Genomic DNA, 23,206 nt, shown 5'->3' with positions numbered 1-23,206 from the left:
GTAGCTGCATAGCTAGAGCCTAACCATTCTTCCTGGTCCGGCTCAAAGGTTCACATCTTGGTAACCATCCTGGTTTCTCTGAGTGAGCTTTCCTCTAAATTGTCAGAGTGCTCAAGATCCCTGCCACCCTCCGTCCTTCACCATCCACCTGATCACCACGAGGAAGTGTACTGAAAGGAGGCAGCAATAGGAACACTGAGAACCTCTGGTCTAGAAGGTCTGAATTTTTGATACCTCGGTCTCGTTAAACAGGTTTACATCCCTGCAACACAAGAATTAACGTGATTAATCATTGAACCTAAAAGAGCAGATCTGCAAACCACTGAAGAATAACTTTGAGAAGCCGAAAATACAGAGAGGACTTATTTCACCTGGGCAGACTAACAAAAGAAACAGCATCCTCTTTTTTTTTTTTTTTTTTTTCTTTTTTTAATTCCTGTAAGCTCATTCTTTTGAATCCGGAAATACTAGGTTAACTTTGATAGGTAAATGAAGTAGAGTCTGTTGCTTATCAGACTCCAGACTTTCCCTAAGACCTTTTCAACTCTTGGAGTTTAAAACAGTGTACTAGTTTCCATAGTTCTATGACTTCTGCGACTTAAGAGGTCAGTCCCCACACACAAAAACACACTGTTAAGCTTGCCTTAAGACAAAAGAAATCCATCCCAAACGTCCAAAGAGACACTGGATATGAAACTCACTGAAAAATGAGACTTGTCTCTCAGAGGTGAGTTCATTATGGTACTAAGATAGTGGTCTCCGCCACGTGTGAGTTCCTGATAGACTCAGCTTGTCTTCCCAGTGATACTGAGCTTAAAGAGTTGGCATTAACTGGAATTTTGGCTTTAGTTAGAAAATGTATGGAGAATGCCCTGTGTCTTCGAGGAAGCACAGACTAGCCAGTGTCTCAGTTCCATGGGGACATGTTGACCAAAAAGGAGAAAGAGGCACAAAACAACCAAGTTATATGACAAAGATCCTTGTGAAAGAATGGGGGGTAGGAAGAGAAGGAGGAGAAGAAAGAGAATGAGGGAAGGAGGAGGAGAGGAGAAAGAAGAAGAGGAGAGGGAGGAAAAGGAAGAGGGAGAGAAAGAAGAAGAGAATGGGGAAAGAAGAGGAAGAGGAGGAAGAAGAGGAGGGGGAAGAAGATGAGAAGAGGAGGGGGAGAAAGGGGAGGAGGGAGGAAGAGAAGGAGTGGGAGGAAGGGGAAAGAGAAGAGGGAAGAAGAGGAAGAAGAGAAGAAGGGAAGAAGATAAGAAAGGAAGAGAAAGAGGAAGAGGAGGAAAAGGAAAATAAAGAAGAGAGGAGGAGGGGGAGTAAAAGGAGGAGGGAAAGAAAATGGGGAGAAAAAAGAGTAGAGGGGAGGAAGAAGAGAAGGAGAAGGGAGAGGAAGAGGAGGCAGAGGAAGAAAGGGGAAAGAAAACCCAGAATCGCCCTCCCTGTCTTTGGAGTTTTGACGGGGAGTGTTGGCTTGTTTATTGTTTCCTTAGTGGACAGAGAGTCTTGGGTAAACCATTTAACCCTCTGCCATCTCTGGAACAGCAGGCACTAAGACTTTGCCCCTGCTGAAATGTGTGCTGCCTACAGGCTCCTCCCTAGCCCTCCACTGACCTCACCCTGTTTAGCCTACACAAGGAGGGAGAATCCACCAGGGTCTCACTCTCCTGCAGAGGCAGCAGAGAAAGGGTTAAGTACCTTTGTGTTATAGAATAAATCACACACCCAAATTCACATGAAACCTTAGTCTCCAGTATATTTGGAGATAGGCCCTGGAGGAGATACTCAGGCTAGTTGAGGTCACAGGTGACACACTACTCCAGCAGACATGATGTCATATGTGACAAGGGAACGAAGCCAGGAGTGTGAGAAAACAGAACAGGCCAAGTGAGGAGGTGACTAACTGCAAGCCAGGGGAAACAACCTCCCCAGAAACCAGCCCTGCTGACAGCCCTGTGTCCCAAAGAATAAGGCCTCAAAGCTGTTTGTCAATGTTTGGTCTTTCCTCAGAGGCCAGCTAGATTTGAGGCTCGATGTCTAATGAAATGGAGATTGGGTCTCAGAAGAGCGAATGTGCACCAAGAGAAGCAAGATGCAGCGCCTCTCACCTGCCTGTGCACAGTTCACTTCAGTATCTAGAGTCAAAAGGCAGTGCCTTCTGCCTTTCCCTGCACAGTTCACCTCAGTATCTAGAGTCAAACTTCTAGTGAAAACCAAAAGATTACCTATTATCGACTCAATTCCATCTATTCAATTTAATTAAAATAAGTATGGGTACCTGCTGTGGCCATGTGCCACAGGTTCTCTCAAGGAAGAAACGAAGCTGTGACCACTGTCTCCATAAACTGAACAAGAGGTAAGACAGAATTAGAGCAGAGCATTGTCCAAGGGATGAAAGAAAGGCCTTCATCTTGGAGAGTCAGAAGGCTCAGGGTCAAGCTCTTTGCCCACGTGGGTTTCTCTACGTGGATCACCTTCCCATGCCTGTCTCCATCAGCCATCATCACATTTTAACTCATATTTTTTGACCTCAGAAAATTCCTTCCTGGTTTGGACTTGGTTAAGACTGTTGCATAGCCCTGCTGTGCCCATGAACCTTTGCTAAGTATCTTCTCAGTGGTTTCATACTCATTTGTGGGGTAACCTGATGAACTCAGCGCAACACGTCTTTATTTGTCAATGTTTATGCCACCCCCCTCCCCCATGAGCTAGGTTTGTGGCCCAAACCATGGAGGTTCACAGAGTTCATTCAGGAAAGAAGAATGGAGGGAGGGGCTCCTGCGGCCTTACCCCTGAAACACAGATGATAACGGCTGTTTTCCAGGAGTGTTATGACAATTAGAATAACCACAGTGGAATTCCATGTAAGCTGAAAAGTGAATAGTGTATCAATATAAAGCAGATTCCAAATCAGCATGACGGTCAGAAATGAAAAGAGAGAAGGAGGCAAAATAACCGCCTCCAGATCTGGAGACGAGAGTGAACCAACAAAGACAGTAAAGCCACACAGGAGCAGGTGGCACAGTGTTGAAGAACGAGGGAGTTCCAGGAAGTGAGATGGAACACCCACTTTCTATGCGTCACACAGGGGACGGGGACTCTCACTAGCATGACTCTTAATAAGGACCGGATTTCCACCTAACTGGTCACCGCCTAGGTCTGAAACCTGCTTGGCACTGGATAAATAACGTTCTGAATGACCAAATGAATGAATGGATGAGCGAATGATAGCATGGGTGGTTCTCAGAGGAGCTTCATAGGTAAGAGCGGAGATAAAAATCAAGAGTTGTGCTGTTGTGGGAGTGTGGACTCTGAGAGACCAGCTAGTGGAGGAGGAAGGGAAGAAGTGTGGCAGGATCAGCAAGCAAAAGCAGTACTATGTAAAGACCCCCTGCTGGACCTGTAGCCTTTGGGATGCCAGCTGCACGGCTGCTTTGCAGAGTTTCTGAGATTGGCGCTAAAGCCCCTGGCCTTGCCACCATCTGCTGGAACATCAAGACGATGTGCCTTGATTTAGGCCTCATATCTACCCATCACAACACTCTCACTACAGATCAGGGGACTGTGACACCATGTGACACACAATGACAATGAAGGGGGAAATGTGTCTGTAATTATAACCACGATATGGAAATCACCAGGAGGATTTAATTCACGCCACCGATGAATGTAAATCATGTTATTTGCATAGAAATGAAGCAACACTACAGAAATGGGTTAAAATTCACAACTAGATAAATGACGAATCAAATACATTTTAAAATTTATGAAATCGGATTGTAATTGCACTCATCTTTGGGGCGAAAAAAGATAAAAATCTCATGCTTAGTATTGCTTAATAAGAAAAAGAGCTGAAAATGAGTTGAATACGGAGGATTTCCAGCAAGCACATTGTGGCTTTTTTACATAGAGAAATGGCTAGTTAATCAGCATCTGTGATAATAAACTGTAATCTTACCGGCGTGAGATTGATGATAAATACCAAGCACTGATTTTTTTTTTTAATAAGAGGAAGAACAGATACACAATGCAGTTTTGAGTAGGAATCACTCTGTCCTCCTAATGGAAACTTGCTAGAGGCTAGCTATTGCGATATAATTCAAACAAAATCTTTTAAGTTGCCGTTCTAACGCAATAGCCTAGCAGTAGATTTTTACACTGTTGATGGGGAGAGCACATTTTTCTCCAAGTCTCAGATAGTTAGAACGTTGGAAATAATTGAGTTCTTGTCTAATTACATAAAGACCAATTTAGAAGCTCATTTATTTGGAGAGTCTCTGGCATAGCAAATCCATTTGAAATGACACATAAGAGCAGGTAATTAAAAATTAAAGTTGAAATCAAGATGGAAAAGGCAAGATTGGAGGGAGCTGAGGCATCTCTGATTAGTTCTGGGGTGGCATGATTGAAGGATGATTCCGTGATGGGTGTAGTTTCCAAACCTACCAGTGAAGAGTGACTGTTTCCAGTGTATGTCTGTTTACAAAGACGAATAGAGGAAAAATAGAAGAGAGCACCTGGCCGGAGTGGGGAATAGGTCTCTAGACTCCTGCACAGGCAAGCTAGGCCTGTGCACCATGAAGAAAGCACAGCACCAATATGGGCAGATGGGCCTTGACAACAGCAAGCTCTCTTGAACAGAAAGATTTTGGAGGTTTGGGAGCAATACACACACACACACATACACACACACACACTCACACATACACACGCTCACATATACACACAGATACACACACATATACATCCACACTCACATATACACACAGATACACACACTTACACAGAAACGCACACATACACACATATATACATACACAGAGACACACATATATACATATACACATACACACAGACATACACATACAAACAAACACAGACATGTACACATATACACATTCTCTCTCTCTCTCTCTCTCTCTCTCTCTCTCTCTCTCTCTCTCTCTCTCTCTCTCTCCTGGCTTTGGTGGTCTTAAAATTAGTTAATAGTTTTCACATACATAGCCAATCACCTCACATCAGCTCAAGAAAGACTAAATACTTGATTAGTCAATAGTCCCATTTTACAAATGAAATAACCAAGGTTCTGAAAATCTGGTAACAAACTTAAGATGCTAGGACTGGAAGTCTGGCTTTTGAGAGCAAATCGGTTCCATCTGCCCATGCGCCCATGCACCTTCTGATTTTTACTTGTAAGTGCTCTTCCTCCTCTTTGTTTCTTTTAACTTGTTTCCCATCCACTTCTGTCACTTTCCTGCTTTCTTTTTCCATTTCCATCTGTGCCCTGGGTCTGTGTGCAGCATAGAGGTGAGGGGGCATGGGCTGGCCACCCGAGAGTCCTCAGAGCTATAGTCTCTAAAAGGCAGAGGGCTCCTCCACTTCTGGGGTTCTGTTTCTATTGCAGCAAAAATGTAGCTGTCTGGGAGCTTGTTTGGTGCAATGTGGAATTAAGTTCTTTTCGTGCTACAGGATCATAGTAAAAGGGATCCTGAGCATATAACATGGTGGTAGAATACTGGCTGACCACTTGCAGGGCTCTGGGTTTATCCTCACCACCATTAAAAAAGAACCCCAAGACTGCTAGCAGTGGCAGTGGCAGTACCTCTGACTCTTTCGCCTGTTCCTGGGACCCTTTTCCTCCTTCTGGGTTGCATCACTCACTCTTGAGATGACGGTTTGTACTTAGACTTATGTAACTTGTTTTGTCATTTTGGTTGATATCCCTGAGAGGCCGGTTCTTCTCTGAAGAGAAACAGGAGGAATAAGTGGGGGCAGGGGAGGAGAGGAGGAGAAAAGCAGAGGACGAGGAAAATGCAGTTGGGATGTATTGTATGAGAGAATACATTTTTTGAAAAAAGGAAACCCAAATGATAGTCTTTCATAAATATTTATGTCCCTCCCCATTCAGTTGCCCAGAAAATACACTTGCCTTGGTAAGACGCTCAGGTTGTGTACAGGAAGTCCACTCTAACACCTGATTAAATCTCGATTTTTTTTCCTCTTCATACTGTATAAACATCTATGGCTGAGTCATAGATCAAATATTCTGCTCTCTATCCCTCTTCCAATGAACAAGTGGACAGAAAGAAAGGAGTTGTAACTATGGCAATTTTGTTCTCACTGTTGGTCCTTTGCCAAAAGGTCTCAAATCACCTGAGAGCTTGTTAAAGCCACAAATTCTTGGGCACCAACTCAAATCCAATAGGTTAGCAGGTCTTAAGGGTTGAGGGTTGGAGCTTGCAATGTGTTTTCACAGGCCTTCCAGATCATTCTGATGCTGGTGAGACTGGAACAGAAAGAACGTAAGTGCAATGCAGTGGAAGAGGCCCTAGATGAAAGCCTAGGACACAGGACTTCATCCTGCCTCCCATTCCATGAGTTTAGGTGCATCCTACCATGTTCCTGGGGCCCTGCTTTCTAATCCATCAAATGCCCAATGATAACTGCCTGGTACTTTTCTGTTCTGAACAGTCTAAAAGTTTTCATGATGGGAACCTTGAGGTGAACCTCCAGTTTAATACCAATCAGTTGTTCTTACTACACAACAGCCTCTGGATCGCCTCAAGCCTAGTTAAATTATAGTCAAACTTGGTGAGGTGACCCCTAAGCTACCACAGGTCATGTAGTGGTTTGACGAGACCAGGATCCAGTTCAAGGATGGGGCTGCCTCCCATGACACAAGACAAAAAAGGCAAACCTGGTTGGACTCCCAGGAGAATGAAAGGTTAGCTGAAGCTGTGCTGGATATCAGGTTTCGGAGCAGCATGTTTGGGTGTTTGGGGTTTGGTTTAGTTTATTTCGTTAGGAGGCAGTGAGCTGTTTCATTTGGATAGAGCAGCTGGCAAATATGACGCTATTCTCTTCTCTTGCTGCATAGATAAAATGTTTATCTAGAAAGATTGACTCAAGTCAAAGTGTGTCACACTCCCCAAAGAGCAGTGGATCTCAGCCTGTGGGTCATAACCCTTTGGAGGTCTAATGACCCTTTCAGAGGGGTTGCATATCAGATATTTACATTACAATTCATAACAGTAACAAAATTACAGTGACAAAGGAAAAAGAAAAATAATTTTCTGGTTGGGGCTTCATCACAACCCAAGGGACTGTATTAAAGGGCCACAGCATTAGGAAGGTTAAAGGCATCTGTGATAGAAGTTGATTTATCAAAATTGGTTGTTGCCATGGGTCATTTGTGTGTGCCGAAGCCTTGTTAGGGTAACAGGGTAAGCTAGTCAGGAAAGAATTCTCCAAGAGACAGTCACTTCATTCTCTCAGGAGGAGAACCATGTCCGCCTACCCATCACCCCATACAGATGTGAGAACTGGGAGTGTATCATCAATTAACATGTAAGAGAGCCCCTCCCCTTTTGTTCCTGGTTTTTCTGCAGGGATGATGCATGTGGTCTCAATGTCATGAGTGACAAAGGAAGTGACAAGAAGATACCCAGAGAGAGCCTCACCTGACACCACAACTGTGAAATAGCAGAGTGGCAATGACCTCAGTGACAAAATGCCTACATTTCAGGCCCTAGTATTTCTGCAGAGCAGGACACAAGCATATCAGAAAACTGTGTCTCTCTCCTATCAGCACAGGGAGACAGCAGCTTCTCCAGTGGGATGATCCTCATCTCTCAAACCCCCTTGTCCCTTTTCCAGAGTCATTCCTGAGGAGGCCATAAGCATCTATGTACCAGGCTTGAAGTCAAGAGCTGGTAGGATTTGGAATAAGTAGCTTGTAGCTTTGACTCCACTACTCCACACTACCCACCGTTTCCTCAAACAGCATGTTTATGTTGGCTCTAACAATTGCTATAGTTTCAGTTTTGAAGGGACTACTCTGTGAAGTAACTCTTCTTAAGAAATCCTAGTGTAGACAAATGTCGGGTTCTGGGCAGGTGCACAGCAATAGAGGAGCCTAACCATGTACCACCTGCCCTGGGGGCATCTCCTCTGGCCACCTTACAGCCCAATAGCCAGGCAAAGGGACAGCATCTACGAAAACAGATGCTTACTTACAGTGGTCTTCAGCAAAACCACATCTGCTTCTTGCAAGGAACACGGGACACAGTTTGCCCATACGTGCCAAGCTGGTCTCCAGTAAAACACCAACGGAAGGATTCCAAGAGAGAAGATGGAGCCAATGAGACAGAGAGCTTTCTTACAGCCTTGAGTCCGATAGCCAAAGATTTCCTGCAATAGAACAAAAATGATTCCAAGTGTTGGTCAAACTTAACTAGGGGCAGGGAGTGAATGGTCTGGTAAGAGAAGACAGGTATGTGAGGAGAGAGGGTAGGAAGAATGTAGCCAGATTCCTGACCAAGAAGTTTCAGACATAATTCTCAGCCTTCAAGAAGGAACCTTTTAGCCAGGAAAAACAATGTCAAAACGCTGAGGTACCCTGGACCAAAGCATTATTCTAGATGCTCATGATATGATCTTCTTCAAGTCTCCCCAGTCATCCCTATTCCTGTATTGTTCCTGAAATGAGATAACACCCTCCTCATTGAACAAATGATACAAAAGAGATCAAGACAGCTGGTGTGCTGTCTTGTTCAAGGCCACACATCTAGAAGGTCTGTGACTAAGTCTCAGGCAAGCCCAAGTCTGTCAGCTACCACATCTTGAATTTGATTCACAATTGGCACAGGCAACACCACAGCCATGTAACAGGAATACTAGCTGATGACAGTGGCCAAATGATACCAGTGACTCTAGGGTCAGCAGCGTCCAGAGCAGCTGAAGCAGGAAACAGGCCTTGAGTTTAGAGCTGTATTTAATGAAGGAAGTTGAGCACTGGGGATTCATGGCCAACTTCCTTTGGAGTTCAGCTGTTTGTTCCAATTCCTTTGTTCAATTGCAAAAGGATTTTCCACCCAAAAGAAAATGCCATGCAGGTCATTTGGTTGTTGAACAGCTCTAACATGCCATGAAGGATGATTATTAGACCCTGACTAGGGCACACTGGAGGAGGCATCTCATCCCTGATCTGTGGCAATCTGGACAAACTTCATTTTAAAAACCATCCAGGACAGAATAGAAAAGCACTTGTAAAGTGAGTGGCCTTGATCCGTATGCCACAAAGTCAGAGATCTACCTCATACTTGTCACAGTAGCTAAAGTTGAGAGGAGGCGAGTATGCTGCGTGAAAGCACAGCTGGACATTAGTGTTTTCAGACATTAGTGTTGCCATTTGTTAGGCACGTGAATATGAATAAGCTCTGTGATCTCTTTATTACCCACGAAAATGGGACAGTGATATCTCAAAGTTGCTGTAGGGTGAACGTAACTACATCTGTGTAAATCTACATCAGAATCTCTCCTGCTGCTGCTGGTGGTGGTGGTGGTAGTGGTGGTGGTGGTGTTGGGGCTTATGGTGCTGGTGGTAGTGGTAGTCATGGTTCATGGTGGTCATGGTAGTGGTCATGGTGGTGGTCATGGTGGTGGTTATGGTGATGACGATGGTAATGATGTCGCTGCTCCTGCTAACATGACTATGGCTTGGTCCCATAGCCCCAACACAAACATGACAACCTAGACCCTGGTTTACAGGCAGTTAGATTCAAGAACTCCTAGTGTTAACCACCATGCTTTTGCCAGTCTATATCTTGAGGTAACAGCTGCACTGAGCATCAAACTTGATCATCACCAACTTCTCCATCTTGTGCAATAAAGACTATTACATCAACAGAGAAGGGTCTGTGACTCTTGGTTGAAAGGTACTCCAATGTGTGTGATTACTAGATTCCTTCCTACCACACGAGTGAAATTATATAGGCGATAAAGAGCAACTTGCTACATTATCTAATGCTGTATGACTTTTCTGAGATGCTCCTAACTCATTTTCCAGGTAGTCGTGTATCCTGGTGTGATTCTTTCTGTAGCTCAGGCTCAAGCCACTGCCTTCCAGCTGCCAACACTGGACCAGCTCCACTCCACATCCAACCTGTAGCATTGCTATCTAATCCCACTCTAACCAGCTTGTCTACCCTGAGTCCTTCCCACATCCTCTTCTGTTCTACAGTTGCATAGATCATCTTCTCTCCAGTCCCATCATCCTCTTCCTTTCCAGAGGTGGTATTTAAATGTTTTCTTAAATTGCCAGTGGAGCCCCGTGTGATTTATGAGTTACTCTGTGCAATGTGCAAACTTTCCTATCAGTATTTGAAAGTGCCCTCGTGTTCATCACCAAGAGAGACTGAGCCGAAATTATTATCTTCCTTCTCTATGTAGAAAAGCTCAAGTTCAAAGTTATCATATATAAAAAGCTTTTAACAGTAACTAATAATCATCGCGATAACACTGCTAGCAGCTAACAGTTGTTGGGCATTTTAAAATCTCTATCTAAGCACTTTACAAATATCCTCTTACATAGCTGGAAAAAAATTAAATATATTTCCCACGGAACAAAGCCCATGTGTAACTCAAAACCAGCTTTGCAGCACACAGAGAATAGGGTGGACTACTGTTTCTAATTGGTCTCTTCTTTCTCGATCTTTAATTTCACTTCATCTTAACAAGTTTAAGTGTCATTCAAACAGAAGACATGTGTTAGACCATGACAGATGTGAAACAATGTCTCTAGTCTAGAGAAACTCACTAGATTCAAGGGGCAAAGAAAGAGAACTTTAAGGTTAAACAAAGAGCAGTGAAGAGATCTACAGAAGGCGGCCAAAACCCTTATCATCCGGATGTAGTCATGGATCCTATTGTTAGTGCTATTACTAACCCCAGAATAACAGGAGTAAACAGTGACCCTGGCAAGTCAACCACTCCATCCCTCTCAGGCTGCTTCCTCTTGGGTTGGTGAACACTGCCGCTTCCCTTAGTGGCATGATCTGTGATACCTAGCTAAACTTTCTATAGAAAGGGTCAAAAAATTCACACAAGGCATCTCAATTGTTACTTGTTGGAATAAGTTAGTTTTACTGACTTGGAATAAATTGAAAGATCAGAACTATTGACAGATAACGGGTATAAGTTGCAAACATTAGCAGAGCGCCATCATAATCATCTGATTTTCTTCTTTGGTTGTGCAGTGCCTGACCTGTCTCTGAATATGTTTGAAGCAGTTGTTCTGTCCCCCTGTTCCCCAACTGCTGTCACCTCCCACTAAAAGAGATTGATGAGACCCCCCAAAATGGCATTATATAAATATCCAAAGAGTATTATACAATAATCAACTCATATCAGGCTACATACATCACAGAACAGCACTGTAGTGCTCTCTTTACCCTCCACCCACGCGTTCTCTTCCACATAAACACAGATACACACACAAACCTCACATGGGCATCCCAAGGCCCTGTTCTAGAGGGTTTGTGAGGCCAATACGAGCTGATCTTTCAGAGTTCACTCTCAGAAATTTGGCTGTGGGTGTCACACAGTCAAGGACTTGGTAAATGCAGAATTGTGATGACAAGGTATAACTGGGGGTTACATCTAGAACAGGACAGAAGCTGTCTTCAAAGAATTGCCCTCATTTGATTTCATCATGTAAGGAAGGTTCCAAGGAGTCTGCAGGGTAGCCCTCAGCCCTTGAGTCCCAGAACCTCTCAGCACAGTGACCCTTCATAGGAGGACTCAAGAGGAGCAGATGACAGAAGCTGAACCTACCAAAAGAGGGAAATGAATGCGGCTGTCATGCCCACCAGGAGAGCACGTGTGTTAACACCAAGCACGTCACTTTCCAATAGCACCCTGTCATGCCCACCAGGTGAATATGTGTGTTAACACCGAGCACATGTCTCTTTCCAATAGCACCACTTCCACAGTCAGAAGTTTTCCATCTTCAGAGTCCAGTGCAAATATGGTTCTTAGAATGGGTTCTGTAACCTTGCTACAACCACCCCATAGCCTAATTACTATGTGCTTCCTTTAAATACATTAATTCATTCAATCATATTACAGTCAAATCATGCTAGCCTAGACACCTTTGCATCTCTCTGCAGACTTCATTAAACATTTGAAAGTTTAAAATATTTATTTTAAATATTTATTTAATAAATAACATTATTTATTTATTATGGATACAATATTCTGTCTGTGTGTATGCCTGCAGGCCAGAAGAGGGCACCAGACCCCATTACAGATGGTTGTGAGCCACCATGTAGTTGCGGGGATTTGAACTCAGGACCTTTGGAAGAGCAGGCAATGCTCTTAACCTCTGAGCCATCTCTCCAGCCCCATTTGAAAGTTTAAAAGAAATAAAACTTTTAAGACTTTATCTCCCTGAAGATAATCTTTTTCCCCTTATTTCTAAATGCTGGGTGTAGAAAGAAGGCTTAGCTGTAATTTGTGCTTGTTATTGCAGACGGTGGTCAGTGGAATGACTGTCTGCTTGCTTCCACTTAGCACCTACAGAAATTCTGCCCTGGTGATTTCCACTTGCCACTCTCAGGCAAGAGGAGAATCCCATAGGCTTCTAAGTTAATTCAAAGCTCAGATTCAAATGAGAAATTCTCAACCTGAGTAGCCTAACCCAGAAATTTGGATGGGGTGGGGGAAGCAAAATGGTTTTGTTATTGTTATTGTTGCTGGTGCTGAATTGATAAATCGTTTTCAAACTTTAAAGTGGTCCCCAGGTTATTTTCACATAAAAATTCTTATTCAGACATCATCTTTTGAAATACACCCAAAATTATGAAAATATTATCCCCAGACTCTTACACTGTAAAACTCAGCTGGAGATCACAAAAAAGATACGTACAAATTAACCCAAACTATCTAGTGAGTTGGGAGGTTGTGTTGCAATCTGCGCACACTGTGGGATTTCCAGCAGACATCAAGCAATATGAACTTTTAGTGAGAAAACAGTAGAAAAAGCAGGTGCAGAGGATTATAACAGCATCATTGCTTTTTTATAACTTTTAAAACAAATTCAATTTAAAGGGAATAATGAGCACATAGGCAAAACAATGAGTGTTTTGTTGGGTAAGGCAAAATAGAGCACTCAAGTTGTCCACTTTCCATGTCTGTAACTCTTAGGCAGAACGCCCATGAATTCAAAGCCAGCCTTGGAGACAAAACACTGTATATGGTGGTAGGTTCGTCCCTAAGTTAAGGCGGCATATGACGTGAACGTATCATGGACCAAAGATTGTAGACAGTCTAATTACAAACTCCCGAGTCCTCAGGAAGAAAGAGGCAAAAGGAACCAGCAAGTGTGAGAAGAGATGCCCTTTAAGGGAACAAATGCCTTTCCCACTTCCTGTGCTCCTAACCAGACTCTTTTCCCTAAGCCAAGACCACATGTCAGTCAGGTCCTGTTTTCCCTCTCATTTATGGAAGACTCTCTTCTTCGCTTACTATGAATGCCAATGGTTCCCATTTAGAGTGATTTTTTTTTTCTAGAAGACATGGCCATTCTCAACTTGGTGAATGTTGCTTCTGGAATATAGAGTTCAAAAGCCAGGAACTGCAGGAAGCATCCACACTGTAGAGGATGGTCCTTCCTATTCCTCCCAGTGGAAAACAGAACCAGTGTTCAAAACCCTTACTGTGAACATTTGATTTCACCCACCTAACTTAAAGGCTTTAGTTCATACTACCTATGATGACATTCTCAGTGCCAGAAAACTGCAACAATATTTTCAGTTAGGAATCTACGGAAGGAAAGGATGCATGCATAATGCTAGCTGGCCACTACTATGACTTGGATATAGATTTTTTTCTCCCCTAAAGGGTATGTGTGCCTGGAGCTTTGTTTCTAGGTGGGAGTATTAGGAGGCACTGGAACCTTTAAGGGATGTGAGGTAGTGGGCATACTTATATCATTAGAAACATGGTTCAGAAGAGAAACCTGCTTGCCCACTGTAATGGAAACAGCAAGTTGTTGCAGAAGACGGTGAGCCTAAGACCAGAGTATTCTCTGGCCTCCTGTATTAGGTACAAGCCTTGTCTGTGGCCATACCACCCTGGGTTACCCAGTCTCATTTGGTTTCATTCCTAAGCTGGGTTAGACCTGGTTAATACTTTACTGGGAGATGCACGCCTTCCCTTCCCTGCGTGCCCCCTGACATTTGCTATGCAACCTTCTCCTGTGTCTTTACTTTCATCTTCCAAAACTATGGACCAAATAAACCTGGTTTGTTTCTTTGTTCATTTGTTTTTGGTTTGGGTTTTTGTTTGGTTGGCTTTTGATTATCAACAGCCTGCCTCAAGTAATTCAGCATAGTGACAAGAACTGGTGCAAGCTCTGTGCTCAGTGGTGGCTACAATACAGCTCAACTGATCCAGAAACGGAGGTGCTGAGGAAGGAAGCAAAAAGGCCACATGGTTCCCTCTTTCTGCCTGCATGTCCAACCTCATCCCAGGCTTCTCCTCCTTTGTCTCGCCCTGCCCCACCCATGAACACTGTTTCTAGTTTCTTGAATTCCATGCCCCTGCAGGGGCCTCAGTCTCCCCGTGCAACTTGCAATTTTGTTTAACCTAATTTCACTTCTCAATCTGGGACGTGGCGGCCCCTTGTTCTTAGCCCTGGAATGCCATGTGTCTAGTCACAGCTCCCCATCACAGGATTGCTGAACAAAACAGAAGAGCAGCACTTCTGTCCAGCACCAAAACCATGGAAACCATCATCAAAGTATTTCCATGCTGTACTCCCCAGGATAAAGCCTTACTTTAGTTCAATTAAAACTGTCTACTACATCTAGGGCCATGGGTAAGGTGTGTGCGCCAAAGATAAATTTATCACCCTCAAAGGCCTAGCGGGAGAGAGGATGAATTTTAAAATAGCTATGATTTGGGACAAAAAAAATATTAAGTGCCGTATGAAATGCACAAAAGGCAAAATTAGTTTCAAATGATGAAAGATTTTACCAAGACGATAATTAGCAAAAGCCTTGCAGGAGAATGGCTGCTTGAAATTGACTTGAAAATAATTGGTAGAATTTCAACAATTGCAAAAAGAGGATAAAAGAAGGGGCTTCGAGTGGAGGGACTAAACCTTCTAAAAGCTACAGAGTCTGGAGAAAAGGGGAGGGGAGGAAGGGAGGGAAGGAAAGGAGGGGAGAGGAGGGGAGGGGAGGGGAGGAGAGAGGAGAGGAGCGGAGAGAAGAGGAGAGGAGGGGACTGGGGGGGATGGGAGGGAATGGGGGACAGGAAAACAGAGGAGAGGAGGGGAGAGGAAGAAAAGGATGGGAGGGGAGAGGTATCTTTAGATGAGGAGGGACTTGGGGTTCATTTCACAGCCACCCAAAGGGAACTTTACTTATAAACTGCACCCAGACCTTTTCTGGTCTACAGCCATGGGTGGACCCCTTGTGCTTGCCCTAAATCTAGAATTCTCAAGCCATCAGGAACAGATGTCACTGCCTTTTACCAAGAGGTCATTATGTTATATCAAGGCAATGGCCTGACTGAAAGCGGGTGCAACGGGTGGGTGTGTTTGGGGCTTTAGTTTCTTTTAACTACTCTGTTCTTAGCCTGGGTGCCGTCATCCAGGGCTATGAAAATTCTTCCTTGTCTCTCAAGCTCGCAGTCCAGAAAGCAACCCATCCAGCGCTTTGGCAGCAGCCAAGGTGGTAACACCCTTACCTGTGGATTATCCACCTAAACCTGGCATAGAGGTGAAAACACGGTTTCTGTGAGTAATAACTTCTTGTGTTTCCATCTCTCTGAATACAAACTTCTCCAAATATATTTCACTCTCACAACCCTACACAGAAAGTCTCATCAGCTGTGGGTCAGAATAAGGAAGATAAAGTTCAAGGAGGCCAAGGGATGCACCTAGAGCCACCCAGCTGGTAGGTACCAGTGCCAAATCCCTCTCCATTAAAATTCTTTCTGCCTAACCAGCCCGCCTCTCATAAAGATTCTCCTCCTCCTCAGCCTTCTGATAGTCTCGTTAGTAGGTGTTACCCAGACGGGGATTGAACACTTGCTGATGGCTCACAACTGAGCTAATGGATGTGCTGCCTGGACAAGTTCTAAGTTCCCCTTAAACAGGTTTCCACAAGCCTCAAACTGCAGAGTGTGGAGAAATTAGCACGAGGCGCTCCACCCAACAGCCACTCAACCCACGGTGCTTTCTGCAGGCAGCATCCTAATCTCTTGGCCTGGCAAGGCTGGGTAAGAGGTGTTTTCTAGGCTCTTCTGTCATGCTGCAATTGGAACATTTCTTGCCAGACATGTCCTTAGTATAAGAGGAAATATATTTGACTTTCTTCCCGGTTCCTGACACAAGCAATCAAAACTCTAGGGATTTCCCAAATGATATCAATGTATGCTTCTGTTCTGGTTGGGTCCCTTTACTCACACCTCAGTTTCTGCTGAGATAGGAATACAAGCCTCAGAAAATGCTGCAGTCACTTAAGGAGAGCTTCAGAGCGGGAGTTGGTGGCCAAAGGGTCGGAGTTTCCGGTCCCACCTCCAGTCACAGGGGAAGGAAGCAGGGCTAGAGAGTGGGTTCAAAGTCAATCTTCTCTGTGTAGTGTAGCTTCCATAAGAACCCAATGATAGCATCAGAGAGCTCCTGGTTGTCAGTCACATGGAGGTACCAAGTGTATCTCACGCCTCAGCTCCATGAGGACAGGAGATACTGAGCAAGAACCCTTCTAGACCCCCACATACATTTTCATCTGGATGTTCATTTTTATTCTTTATAATAACCAAAACATATTAATAAATATGTACAACATTTTCCAGAGTTTTGTGAACCATCCTGGCACAATATCAAATACAGATACTTGGGGCATATGGCAACCACAAGACATTGTATCCAAGACAGACAGACCTAAGTGTGGGAAACCTGGGGACCTGATACCTGTGACTTGGCACTTGAGGTGGGACACTCTTATCAGACTGATACTGTAAATTCATGGAGTCTGAAACTAATCTGGGGTAAAGTCAGAATTTAACTGAATGATAGGAGAATCATTTGAGTTCCTGGAAATTAGCCTGTGTAAAGAGAGGGGAAATCGACCTATCTGATACCAGAAGTATGAGAAATAGGAACAAGACCCAACACCTGAGAATCATAAGAAAATAAGAGCACAGACAGGCCAGCCGTCTAGGCAGCCTGCTCACTACACAACAGGCTGACCCATGACCCTCAGCGAGAGGGAGGGTGCCTGAGAAAAGGCAGCACACTTAAAGGTAATGTTCCTGCTTCACCACTTGTTAGCTTATCATCTGGAGATGACTCCCCTGCATAAAATAAACCAGAGTCATAATGCCTGATCGGAAAACTACCGTGAGAATGAAGTGGGATCGAAGGTGTGCGTGTGTCATTCAGACAGACACTTGCTGTGCGGGAAGTGGGCTTAGGGTGGCCTGGTAAGTTCTCGGTGACGCCTCCGTGACTTGGTCCCTCCTTCCACATCATTCAGATCTCTGCTTTGCTCTCCACAGACTGAGGTAGTTACTGAGCCACTCCTAGCACATCGCTCCTTCCATCTCGAGGAGCCCTTCTCGCCATCTGATAGCTTTATCTGGGGTGTGTGCATGTCTGTCTGTCTGTCTGTCTGTCTGTCTGTGTATATGTATCTGCCTATGTCAGTGTGTGTTTATGTGTATATGTGTCTGTACGAGTCTCTATGTATCTATATGTCTCTGTGTGGTGTGTGTGTGTGTGATGTTACTAAATTGCACATTTTAAAAGCTACAAAGAACTTCCATCTGTGGTGTTGATTGCTGAATCACTGGCACAGAGCAGACCAGTTTCTGCCACACAGCAGGCCTAGAAAAAGCTTGAAATCAATGAAGGGCTTAGACTACATTGTAAGGCTTTCAATAGAAGCAAGCAGACTGTGATATTACTGCACTGGACAGCAGGCCAGAAGGAATAATCATGTACTAGGACCTGATGACTATTTTATGAACATCCAAACCAACTCTGCTTTCAGAGAGGAGAGCTAAGACCCCACAAGCATTCTTCAAAAGGACATGAGAGGGAAAGGAAACATAGGAGAAGAAATTACCATCTACCAAAGACATGCCAGTACTCCTTAACCAATGGCGAAATGACCTGGACAGCAGATATTTTTCCCCAGTATGAGTGTGTCTTTCCCCCTGAGTCATCACCAATCATTTGACCCAGGAGGATAGAGATGAAAACCTTCTTATGACTTCTGCAATGAAGACAAGATGGAGATGTTACGTATCCCTGTTCTCTCCATATCTGTAACACGTGTTTTCCCAACACTGCCACTCTCAGTGGAGCCAAGGAGACCTCCCGAGGAAGCCTGTTCCGTTGTCAGACTGCTACCATACCGTGAGTGTCATCATGCAGTTGACTTGTTCATGCATTGCTCAACATGTCAACAGGTCAGTCATTGGTTACCTAATGTCCAAATTATATTCTGAAGTCAGTAATGAGCTTGATGACATCCACCGTAACTGCTTTTTCCAAACTGCATTGGCATTGTTCTTTTGTTTATACCACAAGATAGTGAGTAGGTGTCTAAAATTATCCATTAAACTCAAGGTATTTCGTGTACTTTTATATGGTTATACAATGTAATATTAATGTCTACATAATGTGTAGCATTCAATGCCTCACATTCCTCAGTAGAGACATTCTCTTATGATTATTGTACTTCTAATGGTTCTTTCATTCCCGCTTTTCCCTTGTTCATAGAACTGGCTCACGAAGGAGCAGTCTTCCACAGAAGTTTCCATGCTAAGAGCTACCCCCTGCTGATTCCAGATGTTCTACAAAGACAACAGAAACATGACCTCATCTCCAGCTGCTTTTATTTTCATGATTTTCTCTACTTGTTTATTTATTTAAGAATAACTAGATTTATTCCCACAGGAAAAGAGTAAAAAGTAATTCAAGTTTGCATTTTTAAAATTAATTTTGGTGTTGTTACTTTGTGTTTGGGTGAAAACTTAAATATCATCTTGTGTTAATTAAAGGTTGATTCTAGAAGCTGGTGTGGTTGCTCAGTGGGGAAAGGCATTTTCTGCATACTCTTGACAAACTAGGTCCAATACCCAGACCCCTGTAAAAACAGATGATAGACTCAAGTCTGCAAAGTTGTCCTCCAGCTTCTATATGTGCAACACACACACACACAAACACAAACATGTAGCCACACATGCATACGTATCAAGCACACACACACACACACAATATGACTTTTAAAGTTTGACTCTAAACTACACAGAATAAGATATTTCTGCAGCATGGTGTTTGGAAATTTTCCTATAGTGCCCCTCCCACCACAAAAATGATATTTCCATACTGTAGATGAGGCAAAGCAACCACTGCTTGATGATGGAAGGACAATATCTCAGACTTTGTGTAAGAATCCCAGGGCTCAACCCACATGAGTAGAGAGTATTTTAGAAGGAGTAAAAGACCATGTCAGAGCCTGATGATGTTTGAAGACATGATCATGTGTTTCTCCAGAGAGGAGTGGAAACACCTCAATGGGACCCAGACCCTGAATGGTGAGGTGATGATGGAAAGCTTTGCACTCACTCCCTGGTTCCTGTGTTGTCAGTGTACTGTGTAAAATGAGGAAAGTGCAAAAAGTGTCAGAGAGGTCCTATATGTGTGGAGACTCTGGCAAGATAATAAGACACCATTGACCTTCAGCCCCATGAACCCTCCAGGAAAAAGCTGTGGAGAATCAGTAAGTATCGATCATCCTTCCTACCCCAGCCCACCCATAGGCATCATAGAGCTCACAGTACACAGAAACCCTTTTAATGCAATGACTCTGAAACAAGCTTCCAGAAAGCTTCCACTCCCCTCAGTCACTGGATAACTCATTCAAACAGGAAACATCTCACTTGCAGAACAGGCAAGAATGTCCCCCAAAGGGAACTCAACCTCAGGCAGTCACCAAAAATCTCACCATGGAGTCACAGCTCACATGTGCAATGAGTGTGGGAAGGCCTTCTGTTTTCTCTATAAAATAAAGAAGGAGCAAAAGGTGCACACCTTTCAGGTGCAGTGAACGTGAGGAAACCTTCCACCACAAAGACGTACTGGCTTTGCACCAGAGAAATCACACTGGAGGGAGGTCTTACAAGGGCAGCAAGTGGGGAAAACCTTCGTGTCATCTGCCACTAGAATGTTCAAGGTAAAGAAAGATCCTATGAGAGAAAGGAATACAGGAAGGACTTTAAAGACAGCAGCAGCATCCTTCACCAAGGAGTATACACTGGAGAGAGACCTTTTGAGTGCAAGGAGTCTAGGAAAACCTATGTGACCTGCTCTGGTCTGTGGGTCAGCATATGAAAGTCCATACTGGTTAGCAGAATCATGAGTGCAACCTGGGTGGATGGGAAACCCTTCACCACCAGGTCCTACTGAATCAGTACCGGTAGCTTCACACGAAAGTTAGGTCCCACAGGTGCCTAAACTGTGGGAAAGCCTTCAAACAGAGTTCTACCCTCATTTGACACAAACACATTTATACTGGAAAGAGACCTAGGTGACCAGGCCACATGAGAAAGCCTTTAGCCTTTTGAGGGTGCTGACTGAAATGAGACAAACTTCATGCATTCCAACCCCCACTCAGAAATAGGATTGTTCATGTATATTGCGCATGTGTGGGAAGCTCAAGGGAGTCTAATGCTTTGTTGGCAGAGTTATCACTGCCAGTTTCTGTCACACAAGCCTCCCCACTTTTACTCCTTGGTAGGTCCAGTGTGTGAATCAGTCCCTGCAGTGTGTTCAGAGAAGCTGATCTCATGTCCTCCTCCCTCCCCAAAGAGAGGAGACTCATAAACGGTGGTTCTCATAACAGACCTCACCTCTTCCCCTTGGCTGATTTGGACTTGAAACTTGACCCGGGTCTCCTGAGGTCGAGTTAGTTCTCCCTCCCCCTCACTCTTCTCTCTCCCTGTAAAAGATCTTTTCGGGTCCCTTCCCTTTTTTCATAGATAGTACTGATTCCACACATGGTGTTTGTCACACTTGGAAGGACATTTGTATTGTTCTAGAGTGTGTAGTAATAGAGGCCTTATTGTTTATGCCTCATTTCAAAACAACAACAAACAAAACAGAATCTCGGGGCTGCCAATGATGTAACAGCTGGGAAGTCTTCTCCTGAATTTCTGGCAACACAGTAACTTTTCTGTTTCTCCTTATGTGTAATCAGAGTCAAACTGGACAAAACTGCACCGAAAGCCAGTATGTTGCTGTAACTGTTAGCTCTCCCAGGGTTGTTTCATGATGACTACTTCTCTGTTTTATTCAAGCAGATTTTCCGGGTTCAGCCCTTGTCTTTGCAATTGTTTTTGTTTTTTTCAGCCCCTGTCCCTTTCCTCGGGGAAAAATTTAAGCATATCGAAGCAATCTTTAAAAGTACTCTTGAGAACCAGGAGATGGGACAGTACACTCTAACAAGCCTAGCAACCAGGAAGCTGAGACAGGAAGATCATAAATTTCAGGCAAATCTGGAGTTTGTCTTTCTGTTGTTGTTTTGTTTTGTTTTGTTTTTTTCAAGACAGGGTTTCTCTTTGTGGCCTCGGCTGTCCTGAAACTCACCCTATAGACCAGGCTGACTGCAAGCTCAGAGATCTGCCTGCCTCTACCTCCAGAGTGCTGGGATTAAAGGGACATGCTACCATCACCTAGCCTGATCAGAACTTTAAATTGAGACCCTGTCCTAATAAAAAGAGGTAGGGGAAGAGGGAGCAGCCAGTTGGATTAGCCCAGAAAGGTACTTGCCACCTGACATCCTGAGTTTAATCTCCAGGACCCATGTGGTTGAAGGAGAGGAACAATGCAAGCTGTCCTCTGAGCTTTACACGTGTGTCATGCATGGCATACATGGGTGCATAAATCCACACACACAGACATGCACAAAGTAAATAACTGTGTTTCATTTTTTTTAAATAAAAGGACTCTTCAACAGCAACTTTCTCCTATCCCTTCCTAAGTCAGAATTGATCAGAAGTCAAAACTAAACATGTCACCTACTCCTCGTCTCAGAATCAGCACAATTCATTACATAGCCAGTTGTGACTCATAACACTCAGAATGCTCTTTACGTCTCTCCTCCTCCTTCTCCAAACATCTAATTAGCCCAAAGCCCAGCAATTGTCCTCTAGGTGTTGTTTCTCAAGTTGATTTCCTGTGCTCCACCTCTGATGCTCCCACCTTGTGCGAGGGAAGTGCTCTCAGATTCACCACCACATTCAACACTGTCCTTATCTGAAGCTGCTCATACTGCTCCATCGTTTTTTTCCTCAGACATAAATCTGATTTCAGCTCCTTACCAGAGTCCTAACACGTCTAAGTCTATCAGCCTTCCTGTGATGTTCGACTTTAAGGGTTATGCCCATAAAACCTAAGCAAACACATGCAGTTAACCACATATTTCAATCCTGCCAATCAATCACTTTACAGTACGTAGAAGGTTCTGTCTTATCAGTTGTATCTCTCTGTTCGCCCATCCTACCCCACCACACTCAGAGACACCCTGTGCAGCAGCCTCACCGGGCTACATTCAGTTCTGGAAACAGAATTCTTTTTGTTCCTTAACATCTCATTATCTTTGAATACTGCCTCTTTGCCTTCCAATGTCCTTTTCCTCACTGGGCTTTTTACATGCCTGTTCATCCACCAACATTCCTTTCAAATGGTGCCTTTTCACTGGCGCCATCCTGAAGTTGGATACAGCTTCTTCTGTTCTGACAGTACTTGTGTGCTGCTGACACAGCTGAATGCCCACACTCTGTCCTCTACTGGGTTTGGAAGCAGACTTCTCCTAGCATATCTAATGCATAGCATGGGGACTTGTACACGATAGGTATTTGATATGTAAAAAAAAGCCAGAATAGGAAAGGGAAGGGAGGAGATCTGGATAGAAATGGATTAACAGTATTCACCTAGACCCCTTCAGTTACTGTGATGGTTAATCTTGACTGGCAACTTGACTTGGTTGAGAAGTGCTTGGGAGATAAAGTAAAGCACTCCTCTGGGTATGTCTTCAGGGGTTAACTAAAAAAGAAAGACTTCGCTTGAATATATGGGAAGCACCATCTCATAGGCTGAGGCCCAAATGAAATAAGTGGGAAACAGAAAGAGTCAAACAGTGCAAACAATCATTCTCTGGTCACCGTGAGAAACCAGATCAAATCCATCCGGCCCACCTCCAATTGTTCTGCTCCAGTATCTGTGTTACAGCGTCAAAAGTCAAACCAGTGCATGTCCTGTGCAGAACCTGTGGAGTTCTGTCAGTTGACACGTGGTAATTGTACATACTAATGAGGCACAGTGTGAAATTTAGACAATGTGTAATAGTCA

The 23,206-nt window shown here is 44.0% G+C and overlaps 1 protein-coding gene across 6 annotated transcripts in view; it reads right to left on the bottom strand.

Annotated features, from left to right (window-relative positions):
• The window catches only part of Atp13a4 (ATPase 13A4), a 134,833-nt gene that overhangs the window by 80,866 nt on the left and 30,761 nt on the right, over positions 1–23,206 (bottom strand). For all 6 annotated transcript variants that reach the window (XR_009056816.1, XM_057764221.1, XM_057764222.1 and 3 more), the window contains exon 2: positions 8,014–8,187. Coding sequence is in view for 5 of the 6 variants with exons in the window: in XM_057764221.1 (XP_057620204.1) it covers positions 8,014–8,187 (174 nt within the window). In the remaining variant the exon portion in view is untranslated. The remainder of the gene's footprint in view (positions 1–8,013; positions 8,188–23,206) is intronic.

Source organism: Chionomys nivalis, chromosome 3 (genome assembly GCF_950005125.1).
Source record: "Chionomys nivalis chromosome 3, mChiNiv1.1, whole genome shotgun sequence".
NCBI lineage: Eukaryota > Metazoa > Chordata > Mammalia > Rodentia > Cricetidae > Chionomys > Chionomys nivalis.
This window is presented reverse-complemented; position numbering and strand designations above follow the sequence as displayed.